This window comes from Hevea brasiliensis, chromosome 17 (assembly GCF_030052815.1).
Source record: "Hevea brasiliensis isolate MT/VB/25A 57/8 chromosome 17, ASM3005281v1, whole genome shotgun sequence".
In the NCBI taxonomy this organism is placed as follows: Eukaryota; Viridiplantae; Streptophyta; class Magnoliopsida; order Malpighiales; family Euphorbiaceae; genus Hevea; species Hevea brasiliensis.
The window spans coordinates 16,279,244-16,295,430 of NC_079509.1; the positions used below are offsets into that span (position 1 = coordinate 16,279,244).

Here is a 16,187-nt window from a genome sequence, read left to right on the forward strand (position 1 = left end):
AGGTTTTTTTAAGGTAATAGGTATATATTTCATTTATTTGGCATGAAAATTTTATGAAAAAGATAAGGTTTTGGAGGATTTTTGGAAGTTTTTAAAACTCTCTAAAATCTTAGTTTTTCAAAGGTTGTATAAATTATATATTATTTATTTCCAATAATATTCTTATAAAAATTAACAATAACCTATAGTAACCTATTTTGATTACTCAACCCACCTCTTACTTTAACCTATTTCTCAATCCACCAATTAAAGTTAGTTTTAAAATATATATATATATATATATATGTGTGTGTGTGTGTGTGTGTTTTTGTGTGCGCGCTCGTGCGTATGTGTATATTAATTTTCGTCCACTTTAATAACAGAGTCACAAACTTTTATGTAATCGATCAATGTTCATATTAAAAAAAAACAAAAAGGGAATGAGAAATGAGAAACTATATAATTATATCAATAAACATATACGAGTTGCAAGGTGATGAATCTAAGTTTTCTGGTAGCAACTAAGAATTGAATTAATAAAGTTATTTTTATAATTTTAGTACTTACTTTATCTTTCTTTACCTTGCTTTAATTTTTATCCAAACAATATAAGTTTAGTAAACTATCATTTATTGTATATTCCTCCCAACAAAAGACAACATTAAAAAATCTTACCTTACGTTCTATTACTTTACATTATCTTACTTAAAAAAAAATCTTACATTACCTATTTGCACTCTTCCCAAACAAAGTGTAAGAAGGTATTAGCAACCTTGGAAAAATTTCCAAACTTAAAGAAGACCATTTGCTATAAAATCTATTCCAACGACTTGAAACAATTGAAGCAAACCTGATTCACATCATGTATTATTTTGTTTCATTAATAATTTGAATAATTGTCATCAATAAAATAAAACTCATTGGTACTGTAATAGCCCTTGAAAGTGTAAGGTCAAGTTTGATTAGGGTAAAATCAAATAAACTTAAATATGTTGATTGAATAATTAGATTTTTCATGATTTTTTACAAAAATAAAAATTACAGTGCAAGTCACACGATCTTTGTTTTGATGCCTCCACGGTACAATTCATTATTGGCTGAAATGATCATAATTAGTGGAGGAATGTTATGTTTTTGTTCAACAACTATATATAGAGTGGAAGAGAACAGTGATTGAGTATTTAGTTGATGGAATATAATAAACATATGGAAATAAGCATGACAATCACTTACCCTTGAGTTCATAGATTGCTACTCACAATCTAAATGTCAAGGGATCCGCTTGCCTAAAGCTTTCAAATACTGATTCCCATTTTCTTGAGTCAATTCCTAAAAAATATGGGAAACAATCTAATATTAATTCCCCAAATAGAATGTTTACTTTTAAAAATGTATATAGAGATTTCTCAAAATTTTCAAGGTTTATACCATAGCCTATGTCATCAACTGTGGAGAAAACAAAGAAGCTTTTTCTTTCTTTCTTTTTTAACTTTGCTTTTGCATTGATAGAAAGGAATTTAAGTAGTGAAGCCTGAAGGGTTTTGCTGAGTGCACTATGTAGAAATAAAAGAGAAATGGAGATTGGAGCTCTGGCGCTATAGTGTAAGTCAGTCACTGAGCTAAAGAAAATTTTATTTTCTTTATTCTTTTTTCCTATTTCTGTTTATTCAATTGGTCAAGTTAAAGGGTTATATATATATATACACACACAAATGGTTGTAGGTAGGGTATCCTTGTGTTTTTGCGAGTTTCTTCAAGCTGTACTTTCAGTAGTCAAGTAGTTAATATACTACTATACCTAAATTTTAATTTAGTTAATCATCAATTATCAATACATTTTTTGATATTTTTCAAAGTTTACATTGTTTCAAACAACATTTGTCTAACAACCACAATAGAGCTACGTGCATATAAAGCAAAAGGACAACCAAAACATAGCGGCCAAAGATCATCAACATTCACATAATCAGATAACATGAAGGCGCAAGATGTTATATAACCCAAGACAACATCATATCCGAAGTCAAATCTATATCCCCTCTATATTTCCAAATGGTAAATGTCTTTCCATTGATTAAAACAAAAGCTGGTGCTGCACATAAGCCATCCCTTCTTATAAAATAACTAACAGCATAAATGCAAGCAAAAAAACAGCAGCATATTGCTTCCGTAAGCCCAAATTTCGATTATCATTTTCCCTATTTACAATGATCATGAATCTTAACTCTAAATTTGATATGGCTCCCCATTCAACTCAGTATTACTTCCAGTATCCACCAAGAATAACAGGCAAAGAGAGAGATGGATGGAAGATAGTGAGAGTTGGGAAGAAGAGTGGAGAGGGATCAATTAACAAATACAAAAACCTTACCTAAAAGGTGCCCAGATAGATTCACACAGCACTTACCTTGAAAATTCAATACAGAATTTAGAATCTAGACACCTTCAAATAGAAAAGCACAAACAGTGAGACTAAGAAATGATCAAAATATACTCATGCCATGAGGGAGGACTGGTAACACAATAATAAATATTTGGAGGTTGCTCCTTTGGCGGGTGTGGCTGTGGCTGCTCTGCCTTTTGATGATACGGCACCGTTTTGCACAGCCTGCATGAGCAAGAAAGCCATACATTCAGTGACAAAAAGGGTAGGAAGTTCTCCACTGTTGATGGACCCACCAAGATATCAAAAGACAAAAGAGCCCTTTTCTTTTGCACAGGTAAAGAGACGATGTCGTTTTTTGCATAAATCGCATGAGTAGGAAAGCAATTGATTCAATGGCAAAAAGGGGAACCAATTTCTCTACTGTTGATGGACCTATCAAGACACCAAGAGACAAAAAGCCCTCTCCTTATAGACATTTCATAGCTGATACATGAGGGTTAATATGTAAATCAATTCATCAAAATCAATTGCAAAATACTGTTCTTTTCATTTATGATAGATTGGACAATAAGGTTAATAATTCAATGATAAAAGAGTTTATCTCATGTTATAGAATATCAATGATTCAAACTTTAATAATTTCCTTTTTAAAAATTTTTAAAGTTTAATAAAAATATTACGTGCAATATTTAAATATATGAACCTCCTTTGAAATAAATCATTGGTAAGAAAATAATTCAATTGAATTTTTACACAATTATATTTAATTTTTATTTTTTTTAAAATGAAATTTTTTAAATTAAAAAATTAAATTTTTTATTTTTAAATTTGAATTCTAATTTTAGTTTCAAACAGAGGTAAAAATTTCACTGCATTTATAGTGAGAGCAGTGAAAATTTAGAATATGTCTTTGAATGGTCATAAAATGTAGATGTGCTATCAATTCCAAACAATGATGGATAAAACTTAAACGTATTTGAAATTATTTTTAAATCACTTATCACTTAATTAATTTTTTATTAACAAAATAAATATAAGCTTTTATGAGATATTTAGTTCTAAAGTCTGGTCAACGAATAGAGGAAAAACATACTTTTTTTTTTATGTACAAAAGATAGACGAAAATAGATCACTGTTAAAACTATAGCAATTTTAATAGAGTCTTTGTTTCCATATAAGTCACGCCTACACTTAATCTATAACCGATGTGGGACTCCGAAGGATCAGTCCATGGGGCACGCCCACTAACTTGCGAACCTCAACCCACAGTCACATCGAAAATAAGACTCCTCACTTGTTTTCACTCGTAAGGTTTTATTTTTTTTTTCGTAGAAAAGACAGACAACAGCTCAATGATGGGAATGAATCGCTGTTAAAATCATGATAATTTTAATAGAGTCCTTATTTTCATATAAGCCACACACACTCAATCAATAATCGATGTGGGAATCGAGGAAAAACATAGTTGAACAAACTATTGGTTCACATGACCAATTAATGAATTCAACAAACCACGACAAATGGCTTTTAGGGGGTGTTTGGTTTACCTGTTGGGTGCAGCTGATAGCTGATAGACACCCAAACAGGTAAATTGTGGTGTTTGACAATTTAAAAAAAATAGAGCTGATGGGCAACTGATATGATACCCATCAGCTGCAGTTTGTATCAGCTCTATTTTTAGAGCTGTTTCTCATCAGCTGATAGCTGATCTGGTTTTATTTTTTATTTTGACCATATTATTTTTTTTTATTTAACTTAAAAATTAATATTATTAATATTTTTATTTTTTTATTTGAAATTTTAATATTTTAATTAACGTATTTCAACTTTGTTAAATATTTTTTATTAATAGTATAAAATATAAAATATTTATTTATATCCAAAAACTTAAAATTAATTATAAATTTTTCTATTAACAATAATAATTATTTTATTATTTTATCTTTATTTTTAAAATTATTTAATTATCTTAAAAAATAATTATTTTTTTATTTCAATAATAAAATAAATGATATAATATAAAAGATTAATAATTATATATTTATTTAAATAATATAATATATTAATTTAATAATTATATATTTAATTTAATAATAAAATAAATAATATAATGTAATAAATTTATAATTTTATATTTATTTAAATAATAAAATAAATTATATGATATATACCCTTATTAGTCATTTCACATATTAACAGTAACAGCTAAATATAATTTTACCAAATACTTAATATAAAACAGCTATCATCAGCTCAGTTATCAGCTATCAGCTAACAGTAACAGCTATCAGTTAACAGCTATCAATTGTATTCAACAGTTAATTCAAACAGGCCCTTAGTCTTAATTCTATTACCATGTTACGCGTCGACAACTTCGGACAACATTAATTTTCATTTAATGGGAAGAGGAATGATTCCTCTGTGTAATTACATGGATCCCAGATCTTATAAATGAGAAAATTTTAAAATTTTGCATCTAAAAGAATAATTTTATATTTTTTTAATAAAAATTTAGAGATAATAGGATATCTTCATCTCATATTTAAGAGAATCTATAAATTTTATGGTAACATTTACATATCGTTCCCCCATTAAAAACTTTAATAGCTGTTAGTAAAATTTGAAATCAAGATAGAGTGTAAAAATTTCAACAATAGTCCGTAAAATTTAAAATTGAGACAAAGTATATCAAGAGTTAAATTTTAACTGTTGAGCTCATTCTTAATATTCTCAGTGACCACCGAAAAAGCAAAAGACACATACATGTGTTATGTTATATTTGAGGGCCAATGGCCTAATTGGTTGGCTTATTGGTCCTAATTAAATTTCGAGGAATTAATTAACTCTTAATTTAATAAACATAATCAGAAATATAAGGTAGGTTGGTGGGGTTCGTTTTGATAGATATTTAGAATAAGGTAATAAGAAAGAGGATGATTAATTAGTAACAAGATATCCCCTTGATGATCAACCTGGCTATATATGTCCTTGCATGGTCCGTATACTGCAATACCACATGCTTTGCGAGTACTATCCACCGGCTATAAATTTTTAAAATATATGGTTTCACTTTTGAATCCTCCAATCCAAAATTATGTGAAAATCATTTGCTTGCATGTAATAAAAATAAAAATTCACATTTAAATTGTACCAAAATAAAAAGTTAATATTTAGCATATTGGATAATAATTAAAAAAAAATGTCATTATGTTTTGTACTGAAATTAAAATTTTATGCTATGTTTAATTGGTTGTAATATAATTAGTTTTTTTTAATTAAATTTTAATAAAAAAATTTAATTGTATTATGATATATTAAATATAACGTTAGATTAGTGATAATAATAATAATAATGACATATTCAAATTTCATTAATTGAATATTGAATAATTTTTTAATTAGAAATGAAAAAAAAATGGGTGCATCTTAATATAAGGTCAAACTCATATAAGAATGATTTTAACAATCGTTGGATTAAATATTTGTATTGAGATATGTGTAAAATTAATTAAAGTGTATATAGAGGGTGCATAAATTTAAATATAAAAATTTAATTTAATAATTGATAAACTTATTTTCATATAATATTGAACTCTCTGTAGATACATCTTCATTTTATTTTTGTAATAAATTGTGAGATTAAATTAGAAGAAAATAAGAAATTAATTATGATTACTGCTTGTATCATAATTTGGTCACAACTACTAAATTAATGATCCAATGAGAATTAACAAATTAAATAATCCTATAAAATTGAAAAATATGGTCAATAGCGTGATGGAAAATTTATTAGAATGTGAACACAACTAACAACTTAGAAACATGTATGTGCTTGAAGCCCTAAGACAAGGACAACCAAGGCAAGGTAATTAATGAAAAATTATTCTATACGGATTAATTTTGATTAATTATCATCATTAATTATGATAAAATTTATATAAAACCCATCAATCTACACGCATACAACAGTGTACCCTTAAATAATAGACTTCCCCTTTGCCAATTAATGTTGATAAGGATCACAAGTATGAACACGTATAGAAAAATAATACTACATTTTATTTTTCGATTAATTTGTCCTCTATGCTCATTTTCTTTAAAAATTTGTCATTAAAGCCAAATATAAGGTTACCTTCTCATTACTAACAGCTTGCAAAAGGCCTTCTGAAAAAAAAAAAAAAAAAAAAAAAAAGAAGAAGCTTTCAAAAGGCCAAAAAGGTCCCACACGCAAATAACATATAACAGCTAGCCAAACCAATCAGAGAAAATACAGCAACTTCTCTTACCTTTCCTCACATTTGCTATTAGCCAAACGCGTCTTTTCATATCTCATATTATTAAAGAACACAGACAAAGTCTCCGCGCATACACACACATCTAAACACTTTAATGGTCCTCGAGTAAAGCCATTGACGAGTTGTTCTCTTCCCTATATATTCCTTCGCAATGCCCTTCTCTTTCTTTCTCAACGAACCCCTAACCAATTTCTCTTTTCCTTCTTTAATCTGCTTTTCCTTTTTCTCATCATGGGCAATTACGTTTCTTGCACTCTATCCACTCCTTTGATCAAGAATTCCAAGGCCGCCAGGGTTGTTCTTCCCACCGGAGAAGTTAGGCAATTTCGCCATCAGCCCGTCAAAGCGGCAGAGCTCATGTTGGAGTGTCCTAACTTCTTCTTGGTAAACTCACAATCTCTTCACATAGGCAGGAGGTTCTCTGCTCTTTCTGCTGATGAGGAGGTGGAATTTGGTAATGTTTACATTATGTTTCCTATGAAGAGACTGAATTCCGTTGTCACTGCAGCTGATATGGCTGCACTTTTCATGGCTGCAAATTCAGCTGCTAAGCGTGTATCTGGAGGGAATAATAGTAATAAGGTCAGTGTCTTGCCGGAGGCCAGCAGTTCCCTGCAGGGCAGTGAAGATGGAGGGTCAAGATTAGGTAGTTCTGAGGAGGAGATTGAAGGGTTTCCAATGCCGGAATTCAAGTACAGGTTATCTGTGCGTAGGTCAAGGAAATCCATGTTAGAGACCATAAAAGAAGAACCAGTTCGTTCAAGATAAGATTAATCATACGCACGAATCTTGTTTTCTTGAATCTTTCTCCCATTTTTTTTAGCAAACAGAGAGATTTCTTAGGGATATGACTTTGATGGATTTTGTGTGTACCCATATGATATGAGAACTGCTGATCGAATTAAGTAGCTAGAGAGAAAAAGAAGAAAAATGTGGAAGCACTTATAGGTTGTGTTTGACCTGATTAAATTGTAATCATTCATATAAATTTGTTTATACTATAGGAAATTAAGAGATGGTGGATTAATTTCTCTGTAATATATATTCCATATTATATGACGAGCATTGTGATTTGCTAGTACAAAATTATGAGAGAATGTTTTTGGATTCTGGCTCCCATTACGATTCTAGAGTTGTAGTTGTTAAATTTAATCCTATATAATACTGTATATTGAGATTTCGAATTTTATTTATTTATTATTCATTGATTTCCTTATCAATGATTACTTGCAGTTTATATGATAGTTTTGTATTTCGATTCTTATCGTGATCATTATATTTAAGTATATTTCAAAAAAGAAATTTAAATAGTTATTTATTATTTAAAATTTATAATATGTATATAGATATTTTAAATATTTACAATTATATTCTCATTCAGAAGTTGCAGGGTGGAAAGTAGAATTCTTCCAAATTAAATATTGTTGAAGGTGGGGGGAAATTTCTTGATTCATTTCAATTGGTACGATATTATATACGTAATGGCCGTGGGCAGCAGGAGTCTCGGACCAGTTATAGTTGTCTAGAGGATAGAGACTATTCATATAATGACTTTTTTTATTATTATTTTCCATAAATTGACTTTGTAATATAGTTAGGCATTTCTGTCATGTTTAACCTCTTTGAGTTGGTAAATGAGATTTAATTAAAGGAGAAGGAGATTTTTTTTTTTTTTTTTTTTGAAAAATTCTTCTATACATCTAGATGTTTTCTGGGAATCAGCAAGAGCCGAGAGCCTATGCATTGCAGTACTTGCGAATTAACCAGCTGCAAGCTGTTCTTAAAACTCCATCATATATTTATAGCTGCCTAGCGATCATCAATTGCTTGCCGCCTAAAATTATCCATAGTCTTCCCATGCTGGTTCGAGTTAGCTCTCCTTCTCTGTTATCGATGCCTAAGCATCCTTTACTCTAAAGTCTTTAAGTCTGATTGCCATACATTTACATTGCCCTCTATTCTTTCTTACTTTGCGATGCGGGACAAGTAGCACATTCCCTCGAATGAAACTGAATATTAGGCCTGATAAGTAGGAGTTAGCAGATTTTGGTTTAAATCAAAAAATCAAATCGAACTGACTCAATTCGGTTTAATCGGTTAGATTTTAAAATTCAATCGTTTCGGTTTAGTTCGGTTTTGACCAAATAACTTGAAAATTAAGTCTAAATTAAAAAATCAATCAAAAATCAACAATCGAACCAAAATAGAGCGATTCGATTCGATTCAATTTTTTATCCATTTCGGTTCAGTTCGGTTTCTAAAATATGTAATTTAATTTTCATAATTTAATTCAATTCAGTTCGATTTGAACCGAATACTCACCCTTACTGATAAGGCACAATTGTCACTTGGAATTATATGAGATGACGACATTTACTTAGGTCTGGTATTTCTTTTGGCTCTACTCACAAGGTCTATATGAGTCTGGCTTGATTAGTTCAAATCATGAGTTTGGCTCACTACTTCCAATCTATTATGTTTACAAGTAGAGTTTGTTGACCATTCCCATTTATTAATTAAACATTTTAGTACAAGATAAAGTAAGCATATGATTGTTCATGGTTTAAGTTCATTGGACTTTATATGTAGGTGTGTTAGAAATATAAAACAATTCTTGAAACTCTAACTTAGGTTGAATGATTTCTTTAACATGATATTAGAATGATGAGACCCAATGGCCGTATATCTAGGACTCATAAGTATGATGGATTAAGTCAAAGCTAGCCAAATTCGCAAGCTAATAAATCTAATGAATCCAGACTCGTATAGACCCTATGGGCAATGCCAAAAGAAATGCCAGACCCAAGTAACATTGTGTCATCTCATGTAATTTTCAAGTGATAAATGTGCTTAAAACGTAATAAATTAGGTCTATTGACTTTTAACAATTACTTTGACGTACAAATTAATATTGAATTAAATGAAAACTCAAAGCAACAGAGTAACAACAATAGCAATCATAGCGTACCCGTTACCTGAGAAAGTAGACCATTATATAGGTTATTAGAGTGCCGTTGGTGGCTGCTAACAACATTCTCAAGTTCCACGCATTCCCTAATTAGTTGGCTAATGGATTTTGAGATCCTAGTCGACCATATATCTTTGAAAGTGTCGATGGATTTCTCTTGATTGATGATTGAATCATAGAATGTTCCAACCATAATTAGACTGAACAACGAATTATCCAAATAAAAATATTTAAGTGATTAAAGGTGAATCATTCATCCAGAATGTAAATTGGACGATCGAGCAATCAATTGATTTAAGTTTAGATGCATTCGGATAAATACTTAGGATTTTTTTTTTTTTTATATGGGATTATGTCGATATCAATTGTAAAGGGAGTGTTTAAGAATTTTTTTTTTTTTTTTTAAATGTTACTCACATTCATCGTAATAAATATGCAGTAATCTAGCTAGTTGCCTTCCAAGTCCCAATCTTATAAAAAAAAAGAAAGATAAGAATAATATATATTGAATGGAGGCAAGTTTTTTATAGATCTACTTATCGGAATTGTATTTCAGAAATTTCCTAGTGTACGCACAAGTGGCAATCTATCTCATCCCTGGCGTGGCGATAATGAAAATGAATCTCTGTTCAGCATAAACAAGTAACCTGAAGAACTTTGGATGTTTTTCATGCATGCGTGGATTGATGGGATTGGTCCAATAATATCTCTTTGGCACCTAACACATGAATATATATGTGATGTGCCTTTTAATAGTTAGGCTATTTTGTTTTTTGTATGTATGTACACCAAATACACTTTTTCTTTTGTGCTTTGAAAGGGAGTAACAAACAGACAGGTGCCCCTTTTAACTTTATTTATAGCATTAATTAGTTTAATTTCTGCATCATTTTATCTGTAGACTTTATAATTTGATCAATAATCAAACCCTGACTTCAAATTAAGAGGAAACAAACCTTCAAAGATGGCTGCATCTCCTTTTTTATTATTATCTACATGTACAGCTTCTGCAGAAGCCTAATATTACAATATTTTGCAGGTTGTGATATGCACAGCAGAAGCCTGAAAATTAAGTTAATTAATTTAATTTGTAACATTCCTACTCCATTGACCCAAATAACTTTCAAGTCCTAAATTATTGACCTAAAATGATTAATCTAAGTTATAATGATAGTTAAGGTAAGGGTTATATATATTTGTTATTTTTTGCGGCTTGAATTTTGGATATATTTTTCATGGATTCGAATTGTGACCCGATTCGAAAGTTTTGCGCTGCGACCCGATTGGGATAAAAAGTGATATCTGTGGTGGGCTTCCGACCCTGGCATGTACCAGTATAAATATTGTAATATTCTACCCTTTGCAGTAGAGTTGTGAGATATTCGGGAAACACACTGGGATTATGATTTGAGAGTTCTGATTGATTGTATCTTACCCTTTTCATCATAGTGGAACTTTTTCTCTTGTCTTGCCCGTGGACGTAGACCTTACGGTTGAACCACGTTAAATCTTGTGTTATTCTTCTTCTATTTTCAATACTGTGTGATTATGCTATTTGTGCTATTTGTGTGTATACCTTAGATTTGTGCTTATTATAACAAATTGGTATCAGAGCTTTGTGCGCAAAACCTAGGGTTTACAGATGGCGTCATCTTCAATGAAGTATGAGATGGAGAAGTTTGATGGTGGATCGAGTTTCAGTCTGTGGAAGATTAAAATTAAATCTTCCTTAATCTTACAAGTTCTATGAAAGGCAATCGAGGATAACTTTCCAGAATGTATGAAAGAGGCGGAGAAGGCTGATCTAAAGGAGAGAGCCTTGAGTGTGATTTTCATGAGCGTAACTGATAATGTCCTACGCGAGATTGCTGGTTAAAGCTCAGCATCTGCGGCATGAAAGAAATTAGAGGAGTTATACTTTGCTAAATCGCTGACCAACCACCTGTATCTGAAGAAAAGACTTTACAATCTGAGAATGAGCGAAGGTACGCCCATTAAAAAACATCTGGATGAATTAAATTCAATCATTATGTATCTAAAGAATATTGATATTGAGATTGATAGTGAGAATCAGGCCCTTATTGTGTTAAGTTCTTTGCCACCCTCTTATGAAACTTTTGTTGATACTCTATTGTATGGGAAAGACAATATTTCACTAGACGATGTTAGTAATTCTCTAAAATCGAAGGAGTTGAAAAAGAAATTTCCAGATAATAGAAAAAGATTTGAGGGGGAAGGTTTGGTGAGCAGGGAAAGAACACATTCAAGGGAGGGTTCTTCTAACAGGAAGAAATCTAAGGCCAGATCTAAGTCAAGAATGAAAAAGGCCAACTATTTTGAGTGCGGAGAGCAAGGTCACTATAGGAGAGACTGTCCCAAGTTGAAAAATAAAAGGAGAAAGCAATTAGAAAGTTCTGTGAATGTGGTTGATAGTTTTATTGATACTGATGGTGATGACAGTACTAGAGAAATTTTATCCGTGAGTTTAGATCATGGACAAAATTCCTGGATTCTTGATACTGGTGCTACTTATAACACGTGTCCACACAGAAACTGGTTTCTCACATACAAACAGATGAGCGGCAAGGTGTTTCTGGGCAATGATCGTGCATTATCTGTTGAAGGAATTGGTAACATCAGATTGAGGATGTTTGATGGCGTTGTCAGAACTATAGAGTGTTGGCATGTTCCAGGGCTAAAGAGAAACCTGATTTCTCTTGGGATACTTGACTCTCATGTATTCAGATACCATGCAGAGAATGGAGTTCTCAAAGTGTGCAATGGCTCTATGGTACTCATGAAGAGCAGTTTGGTTTCAAGATTGTATTTTCTTCAAGGCAGTAAAGTTTCAGGGGAAGCTGCAATAGCATCTGGAAGCAATAATCAGAATTAGACTCAATTATGGCATATGCGTCTTGGTCATATGAGTGAAAGAGGATTATCTGTGTTAAGTAAGTGGGATTTGTTAGACGGACAGAAATAGAATCTATGGACTTTTGTGAACATTGAGTGTTTGGCAAATAGACCAGGGTCAAGTTTGATAAAAAGGCAGTGTGCAAGACTAGAGGAACGGTGGATTATATCCACTCATATCTATGGAGTCCCAACAAAATCTCTTCCAAGAGCAGTGCTAGGTACTTCATGACTTTGATTGATAATTACTCTCGGATGGTGTGGGTGTATTTTCTGAAAACAAAAGATGAGGCATTTTCAATCTTTGTAAAGTGGAAGACGATGATTGAGAAGCACACAAAAAGAAAGTCAAGCGTCTTAGAACTGAAAATGGGTTGGAATTTTGCAATCATGAGTTCGATGTATTCTGCAGCAATGAAGGTATAGTGAGACATCATACTTGTACAAGGACAGCACAATAGAATGGTATTGCAAAAAGCATGAAAAGAATGCTTTGTGACAAAGCATGAAGCATGCTCTCACATTCAGGATTAGGAAATGATTTCTGGGCTGAAGTAATTAATACAGCATGTTTCTTAGTTAATAGATCTCCATCTACAGCTATTGAGTACAAAACTCCTTTAGAGATCTGGTCTGGTTCACCTACTGATTACTCTCAGCTGAGAGTATTTGGTTGCCCTACTTATGCTCATGTGAGAGATGGTAAGCTTGAGCCGAGGGCAAGAAAATGCATATTTCTAGTGTATGCATCTGGATTGAAAGGCTATAGGTTGTAGTGCAATGATGCAAAGTCTCTAGGATTAATTATCAGTGGGGATGTGACATTTAATGAGTATGCTTTATTGGATTGTCAGAGGAAGAAGTCAATAGCAGAATCAGATTACGGTGTCAGAGAACAGGTGGAGCTTGATATTGATACTTCAACAGTTCAGTCCAATGATTCAGAAGATGAGGTGCAAGATCCTAATCAACAAGAGGATGCACCTAAGCAACAGCAACAGGAACCATATAGCATTACAACTGGTAGAGAGAGAAGATAGATTAGACCATCGCAGAGATATGCATATGCAGATCTAATTGCGTTTGCCTTATCAATTACTGAGACAGTTGATGTCACACCCTACTCCCCCGTAAGATGTAACATGATCCCGTAGTACACCTAATAAATTACCGTACTTCGCCAACCGATAACCCATTAGATATACTACAAGGGATTTTAAAACAATTTTCGTGAAATTTAAATCATCGATTAAAATCTGGTGTTATAAAATTTTTTTCAAAATTTTGGCAAAATGCCGGCTGTGTTTTGAGAAAACAGTTCTTCAAACCTGAAAAGGAAAACACTCTCAATATGTTTTCTCAAATACAACTCCAATAACTTCATTTCAACTCACAATTCAAATCTCAATAATCAAATATATTCACTTTCAAACCAATCTTATCATAAAGAATATTTCATTGATTACAAGACTCAACATTAATATTACAAAACTATTCAGGTAAATGAAATCTCAAATTTTCGTTTACAATAATTTACATTTAATTACATACCAAAATATTTTACAAGAGTTTTTATACAACTGCTCAAATAATTTACATACATATTATTACATGGATACATCAAAACCTGTGTACATGGCTATACCTGGAGCTGATCTGAATGTCTCTTCAAAGAAACTTACTCAATTGCTCTATGCTCTTTTCACCTGCGACAGCATACAAAGCTATCGCTGAGTGGTGAACTCAGTGGTGCACAATTATAATTTAAAACATAGTATAATATATCTTAACAAAAATTACAGCAATTAATTTGCAAATCTGGATACTCATCAAATTCCAAAATTCAAAATATTCATTGCCAATAATATAAATTATTTGTATAAAATGACTTTGATCACGAAATTCAATTTATCAAATCATAGCTAACCATTTAAGGTAATTCAAACAAAATCAATTATACATAAATCATAATTGAAATTACAGTTCTTTACTATTCAAAAACATTCTTTATCTCAAAAGCCATTCTTTATCTCAAAAGTCAATCTTTATCTCAAAAACCATTCTTTATCTCACTAACTATGCAAAACTAATCTGAAATGACCATCTTCAGGGTGATTCTAACTCCCTATGGTCGGAGAGATCGAATCATCATGCATAGTACACACCACAATAATGAATCTTCTGAAAGGGCCATAACATAAAAAAAAAAAACTTAGATCTAACGTCTAATAAGAGGAGAATCTAAGCCTGTGCACATACCATGGTAATCAAAACACAACTAACTCCATTGTCTTCTTAACAAATGAGAGAGATGGATAATAACCTAGTCGAGCATCTATAGTGAGATACAAAACAATATCACAATCCTTTTAGTGAGCATAAATCACAATATAATTCGATTCAAAGTCAATTTCAATATCCAATAATTTTTATACTCATCACAATTCAAATAATAAATTTGCATTTTTCCAAGAAAATTGCCCATCACAATTCAAAACATGTTCTATCACAATTTTCAAAAACATAATTTATTCAATTCACAACAATGCTTAATACTAGTGGAAATACCATTTCACAAAGCTAAATTCATACATACTATAACAATTTCAATAATCATTGAATTAAATCGAATGCTTGTTAAACATAATACATAAGAAAAATATGTCATTTAATCATATGAAATATTCAGAACAAAATCAGTTAAAAACTAGTTGTGCACAAACCTGATTTGAGTCGCTCCTAGGCCTTGACTCAATGTTCTTTATGCTTCTCAATATCCTTATCAACTAAAACATACAATTTAAAGTGTTTCAGTACTCAATGAATTTGTTTCCAACCATAAAATTCAATATCTAAATTTTCTTGGTACAATTCCCTTCAATTCATTTCATTAGTCAACTTATAATGTTGACCCTTGATGCACTCTAAGTGAGTCAATTCCAATGTTACCAATATGTCACATTTTATATCCCTTTAGTGTTGGTATATGTTACCAAATTCATTTTCAAGTGTATTGCATTTTATTGCAATTTACCGAATTTCAGTGTACTATTTTTACCTTGCCGGACGACCTAGTTCCCTTAGATTTCAGGTTTTGCTCCAAACTACAAACTTGTAGGTCTATGTCTTATTGCACGCGGGGAAAAATTTCAGGTCATTCTGAGTTGTGTAGACCAAGATATGGTCAATTTACCAATGCTAGACAGAATGCATCAAAATGGTAACTTTAGGTCACTTTTGGTTCGGCCAGTTTTGGTACCCGAACTTGTGCAAGCTATTTGGCTTGGTTCTGGCCATTTCTGGGCTTTGGTGTCTTCATAAGAATTGTATATCTATGTCTAATCTATTCATGGTAAAAATATCAGGTCAATTGGACCTGTTTTGTGTGAGTTATAGTTATGCTAATGACTACTGTTCATATGGTCAAAAATTCTGGCCTGCACTTACCTATTTAGGATTTGGTCAATTTTTATGTCACTTTGTGGATAGAATTTGGGTAAGCTTCCTTCATGAAAGTTGACACTTTTTGTGCCTAGTTTCACCTTCAATTGGTCTCATACCAATTGGAGTCACACACTTAAGGTTCTAGGTCCATTTGCACACTGCCCTCTACATCCTTTTCAAACACCAAACCAAACACAAGTTT

At 31.6% G+C, this 16,187-nt stretch overlaps 1 protein-coding gene across 1 annotated transcript; it reads left to right on the forward strand.

Moving 5' to 3' along the window:
* Positions 1-6,891: 6,891 nt before the first annotated feature.
* On the forward strand, positions 6,892-7,428 carry LOC110644987 (uncharacterized). The gene has a single exon (XM_021797973.2). The coding sequence runs from the start codon at positions 6,892-6,894 to the stop codon at positions 7,426-7,428; it is 537 nt and encodes a 178-aa protein (XP_021653665.2).
* Positions 7,429-16,187: the final 8,759 nt, after the last annotated feature.

Excerpts from the sequence above, each read along its gene's own strand:
- LOC110644987 (XM_021797973.2), top strand. The coding sequence starts at position 6,892 with ATGGGCAATTACGTTTCTTGCACTCTATCCACTCCTTTGATCAAGAAT.